Source organism: Mizuhopecten yessoensis, unplaced genomic scaffold (assembly GCF_002113885.1).
Source record: "Mizuhopecten yessoensis strain PY_sf001 unplaced genomic scaffold, ASM211388v2 scaffold10881, whole genome shotgun sequence".
NCBI lineage: Eukaryota > Metazoa > Mollusca > Bivalvia > Pectinida > Pectinidae > Mizuhopecten > Mizuhopecten yessoensis.
The window spans coordinates 103,270-109,369 of record NW_018408768.1 but is presented as its reverse complement, the minus strand read 5'-3'; the positions used below and the strand labels follow the sequence as shown (position 1 = coordinate 109,369).

At 43.8% G+C, this 6,100-nt stretch overlaps 1 protein-coding gene across 4 annotated transcripts in view; it reads left to right on the top strand.

Annotated features, from left to right (window-relative positions):
- The first annotated feature begins 3,167 nt into the window (after positions 1–3,167).
- Positions 3,168–6,100, top strand: part of LOC110463248 (chordin-like protein 1) — a 74,937-nt gene continuing 72,004 nt past the window's right edge. The window contains exon 1 of one of the 4 annotated variants that reach the window (XM_021517680.1): positions 3,168–3,231. In XM_021517680.1, the coding sequence (XP_021373355.1) occupies positions 3,217–3,231 (15 nt within the window). In that variant the 5' untranslated portion in view covers positions 3,168–3,216. Of the gene's footprint in view, positions 3,232–4,730; positions 5,327–6,100 lie in introns of those variants that run through there. The other 3 variants (XM_021517683.1, XM_021517682.1, XM_021517681.1) reach the window with 3 other exon arrangements.

Here is a 6,100-nt window from a genome sequence, read left to right as displayed (position 1 = left end):
TTTCACTCCACTAGTTCTGTCAACAATGCCCTGTCCCCGATCCCTCCGCTAGTTCTGTCAACAATGCACTGTCCCCGATCCCTTCACTAGTTCTGTCAACAATGCACTGTCCCCGATCCCTTCACTAGTTCTGTCAACAATGCACTGTCCCCGATCCCTTCACTAGTTCTGTCAACAATGCACTGTCCCCGATCCCTTCACTAGTTCTGTCAACAATGCACTGTCCCCGATCCCTTCACTAGTTCTGTCAACAATGCACTGTCCCCGATCCCTTCACTAGTTCTGTCAACAATGCACTGTCCCCGATCCCTCTACTAGCTCTGTCAACAATGCCCTGTCCCAGATCCCTCCCCTAGTTCTGTCAACAATGCCCTGTCCCCGATCCCTCCGCTAGTTCTGTCAACAATGCACTGTCCCCGATCCCTTCACTAGTTCTGTCAACAATGCACTGTCCCCGATCCCTCCACTAGTTCTATCAACAATGCACTGTCCCCTATCTCTTCTCCCCTATCACTCCGCTAGTTTTGTCAACAATGCCCTGTCCCCTATTCCTCCACTTGTTCTGTCAACAATGCCCTGTCCCAGATCCCTCCACTAGTTCTGTCAACAATGCCCTGTCCCCGATCCCTCCACTAGTTCTGTCAACAATGCACTGTCCCCGATCCCTCCACTAGTTCTATCAACAATGCACTGTCCCCTATCTCTTCTCCCCTATCACTCCATTAGTTTGGTGAACAATGCACTGTCCCCGATCCCTCCACTTGTTCTGTCAACAATGCCCTGTCCCCGATCCATCCACTAGTTCTGTCAACATTGCACTGTCCCCGATCCCTCCACTTGTTCTGTCAACAATGCCCTGTCCCCTATCCCTCCACTAGTTCTGTTAACAATGCCCTGTCCCCAATCCCTCCACTAGTTCTGTCAACAATGCCCTGTCCCCGATCCCTCCACTAGTTCTGTCAACAATGCCTCGTCCCCTTTCCCTCTACTTGTTCTGTCAACAATGCCCTGTCCCCTATCCCTCCACTAGTTGTGTCAACAATGCCCTGTCCACTATCCCTCCACTAGTTCTATCAACAATGCCCTGTCCACTATCCCTCCACTAGTTCTGTCCACAATACCCTGTCCCCTATCCCTCAACTAGTTCTGTCCACAATACCCTGTCCCCTATCCCTCACCTAGTTCTGTCAACAATACCCTGCCCTCTATCCCTCCACTATTTCTGTCAACAATCCCCTGTCCTCTATCCCTCCCCCCTATCACTCCATTAGTTTGGTGAACAATGCACTGTCCCCTATCCCTCCACTAGTTCTGTCAACAATGCCCTGTCCCCTATCCCTCAACTAGTTCTGTCAACAATACCCTGTCCTCTATCCCTCCACTAGTTCTGTCAACAATGCCCTGTCCCCTATCAATCCACTAGTTCTGTCAGCAATCCACTGTCCCCGATTCCTCCACTAGTTCTGTCAACAATGCACTGTCCCCGATCCCTTCACTAGTTCTGTCAACAATGCACTGTCCCCGATCGCTCCACTTGTTCTGTCAACAATGCCTTGTCCCCTATCCTGTCCTCGGTCCGTCTCTAATGCACTGTCCCGTTTCTATTCTCCCCTATCCCTCCACTAGTTCTGTTCACAATACCCTGTCCCCTATCTCCTCTCCCCTATCACTTCGCTTGTTCTGTCCACGATGCCCTGCCCCTATCTCTTCTCCTCTATTACTCCGTTAGTTCTGTCCACAATGCCCTGTCCCCTATCCCTCCGCTAGTTCTGATTATGCCCTGTCCCATATTCCTTCGCTAGTTCTGTACACAATGCCCTGTCCCCTATCCCTCCGCTAGTTCTGTTCACTATGCCCTGTCCCATATTCCTTCGCTAGTTCTGTCCACAATGCCCTGTCCCCTATCCCTCCGCTAGTTCTGTTCACAATGCCCTGTCCGCTATTCCTCCGCTTGTTCTGTCCACGATGCCATGCCCCCTATCTCTTCTCCTCTATTACTCCGTTAGTTCTGTCCACAATGCCCTGTCCCCTATCTCTTCTCCCCTATCCCTTCGCTAGTTCTGTCCACAATGCCTTGCCTCCTATCTTTTATCCCCTATCATTCCGCTAGTTCTGTCAATAATGCCCTGTTCCCTATCTCTTCTCCCCTATCACTCCGCTAGTTCTGTCCACAATGTCCTGCCCCCTATCTTTTCCCCCCTATCACTCCGCTAGTTCCGTCTACAATGCCCTGCCCCCTATCTCTTCTCCCCTACCCCTCCACTAGTTCTGTCAACAATGCACTGTCCCCCCCGATCCCTCCACTAGTTCTATCAACAATACCCTGTCCCCTATCCCTCCACTAGTTCTGTCAACAATGCACTGTCCCCGATCCCTCCACTTGTTCTGTTCACATTGTAATGTCCCCGATCCCTCCACTAGTTCTGTCAGCCATGCACTGCCCCCGATCCCTCCACTTGTTCTGTCCACATTGTCCTGTCCCCGATCCCTCCACTAGTTCTGTCAACAATGCACTGTCCCCGATCCCTCCACTAGTTCTGTCAGCCATGCACTGCCCCCGATCCCTCCACTTGTTCTGTCCACATTGTACTGTCCCCTATCCCTCCACTAGTTCTGTCCACAATGCCCTGTCGCCTATCCCTCCTCTTGTTTTGTTCACAATGCCCTGTCGCCTATCCCTCCACTAGTTCTGTCCACAATGCCCTGTCGCCTATCCCTCCTCTAGTTTTGTTCACAATGCCCTGTCGCCTATCCCTCCACTAGTTCTGTGCACAATGCCCCGTCGCCTATCCCTCCGCTAGTTCTATCCACAATGCCCCGTCGCCTATCCCTACACTAGTTCTGTCCACAATGCCCTGTCCCCTACCCTCCTCCTCTCCTCGTCACCTCCCTACTGTAATCGTTTACACCATACATGATTACTCACGCTATGTTGTTCAGTCGTATCAGATAAGTCGTTGCAAAATTGCCCGGGCGCTCTCACTCATTTAGAAATGTTTTGTCTCCAAATACTTGCTTTACGGTAATTATGGCGTAGCTGATGAGAGAGATTATATGTCCTAAACACACTTTTAATAAATATTTAATCTCCTACTGTTTGAAGAGAGTTGCTTTGTTTTGATATCCCTTTTGTGCCCATTGACGCCGCCTGGCGGCCACTAGTCGGACCAACACCGATAAGCGGAGATTAGAATCGACTAGTCGTTACTAGGCCAGATGGAGCGGGAACGAGTGAGTAATTTTCAGTTCAGAACCCATTCGAGAATGTTATTTACAACAGATCTACTAAAACACAGCAACAGTTAGAATTTAAAATTGTACATGAAAATTATGGCTGCCATAGTTTACCGCGTCGAGACACGATAGCGGTATATGCAATGTTAACGTCCCGAGGGATGAGGTGTAACATCGCCCTGTAGTCTAACAGGGGGAGCTAAAGGTCAGGGAAGTCTCAGAACGAGACGAGCACTTACTCCTAGGCGAAAGGGTCTATGAACGGGGCAGAAACTAGCCATGAGGTGTCTGCGTGGGACACAAACGACGTTATCATATAACTTCCGTCGCCAGTCGGCTATCGAACGCGCCTTTCGTGTGTCACCCAATGCGCGTGAGGGAGATATAAGGCGATATGATACTTTATTATGCCATTTTTTCATCAATTTCAGGGCTTTGGAAAGAACACATTCCTTTTCATCAACTTTGTCAACAATTTCTGAACCGACATTTTGCAAACCGGATAACAACACTCGACGTGGAGGGATACGGTTTATAACTAAAATGGCGCCACATACATTCTCAAAATATTCCGTTTTGCATAAGTTTCCGTAAATGTTAACATATTTGTGACTAGCCACATTGCGTAATAAGACATTATCAGCGATGTATCTTGCTTTTATTACCGGACTGTTCTCGCCCTGCTCCCTAAGTTAATCCCAGTCATATAAATTTCAACGCCGTCAGAGAGATCCCCAGGAAGATGAAATATTTAAATATGTCCTTTTGGCGACTTTTAACTGCATTGTAAACACGTCACACATTCCAAATTTAAAACAAATTTTCATTTTAGCATAAGATGGATATCATTCTAATTTTTAGATTACCTTCAGTAGTTGGTCATTAGATATAATTTGAAGAAATCTTCATGATTGATATATGGGACGTTAATTTACATAGACATATATAGATACTACCTTAATTAGATCATATTAAACTCTAGTGATGCCTTCTCAGTCCTAATTCCGTAAATCCGGAAATAACATCACGTTCCGGACCCAATGTTACAAATATCCGGACCTTATTTTAAATGGTTTTTAATGAATTATCGATTTTTTCAGCCCGCAGCGTGTCTTATTTAAGGAGGTATCTATGTCGACTTAATTTATGATCTCTCCGATAAATTCTCATTCAATAAACAAAGTAATCCACTTAGAAAGTCTAAAACGTTATGTAGGTCTGTTTTATAATGCTGAAATACAGAAACTTACATGCCTAAATTAATTTGTTTACTCAATTCCTTAGTCATGTCAGAAATGATTAAAATCGCCATAAACAAATCTGCACTTTTTGGTTGCGTTGTTTGCATATGAAAATTAACTTAAACGGACAGTGTACTATATTTACATTTCCGGAAGTGAATGCTGAGAATATAACCGGCGAAGCTTAAGAACCCTGATTTACCGAGTAATAAGGTGTCCACATCCAAGCGACACCCAGTCACCACTACCGTATGGTCAGGATTTTAAACAAGTTGGGGGCAAGAAACACTTTTATTTCATACAATGGTATCGCTTTCCGCAGTCACACGTACGCCTATACAAATGTAATTGGGGAAGAGTTCCAATACTTCGGAAACACAGGAGACGCACTCAACCGTGACTATTTCCCGCGGTCAAAACACACCAATCAAATGCGCCTGTCTCCAACAATCAGTCAGACACGGCGGTGAGTGTAGACTGCGAGTACTGCCAACCAAATGTGCCCATCATCTCGTTCTCATAACATGTTTCGTCTTATTTCACTGAATGAAATAATTCTTATCTAGAAAATATGTTGCACGTGTATATATAAATGTACAGTGTTATAAGGGAGTTTTATAGAGGGTTAATTGTTAGCGAAAGTTTAATAGATTTTCCTGTAAAAATCCCCTGCGGAACTAGGGTTGATTTCTATCGCGATCGGATTATATGTGATTTTGGGAGACAGCGTTGAGGATCTATCCGTCGGCTGTGGTGCTCGTTTAAGTATGGTGAAACTGTCAGATTGGTTGAAACTATCACTAAGAAGGAGCTAACATAGATATTCCCTAATTCACATTCTGTGATGAACGGTAAGTGATTTTATTGTTTTAAACATTGAGTATTTGATTCGGTGTAGTCTATGTTGCAGATACCTTTACAAAATTCATTATTCACAAAAAACAATTTATATTTTATTAAGTATCCATACTTACACATATGTAATATATATATCTTTATATATATCTTTTTTTTTAAGTCTGACAAACATGTATACAATATATAGTTTTACAAAGTCTTCATATATGTATGAAGTCTATATTTACAAACTTTACATACGTGGATGTCACCCCGGGTAAATACTATCTGTTTTCAACCGAATCAGTTGAGGAATACCTCTTATGAGCTCATTCATATATAGAGCGTGAGACTAGTAAACCAGAGGTCTCTGGGACGACCCCTAGTGGAGAAAACAATACCTATATTTGTAATATAATTTTCCAAATCCTGCATACATGAAAAGTTTAAAAATTCTAAATACATGTACATAGTATGTAGATTTAAAAAGACTTAATACAGGTATACCGTATATACATCAATACAAAGTTTACTTACATGTATATAGTATGTATGTTTTACAAATTCTACATACAGGTATACCGTATATACATCTGTACAAAGTTTACTTACATGTATATAGTATGTATGTTTTACAAATTCTACATACAGGTATACGGTATATACATCTATATAAAGTTTACTGACATGTATATGGTATGTATGTTTTACATATTCTACATACAGGTATACCGTATATACATCTGTACAAAGTTTACTTACATGTATATGGTATGTATGTTTTACAA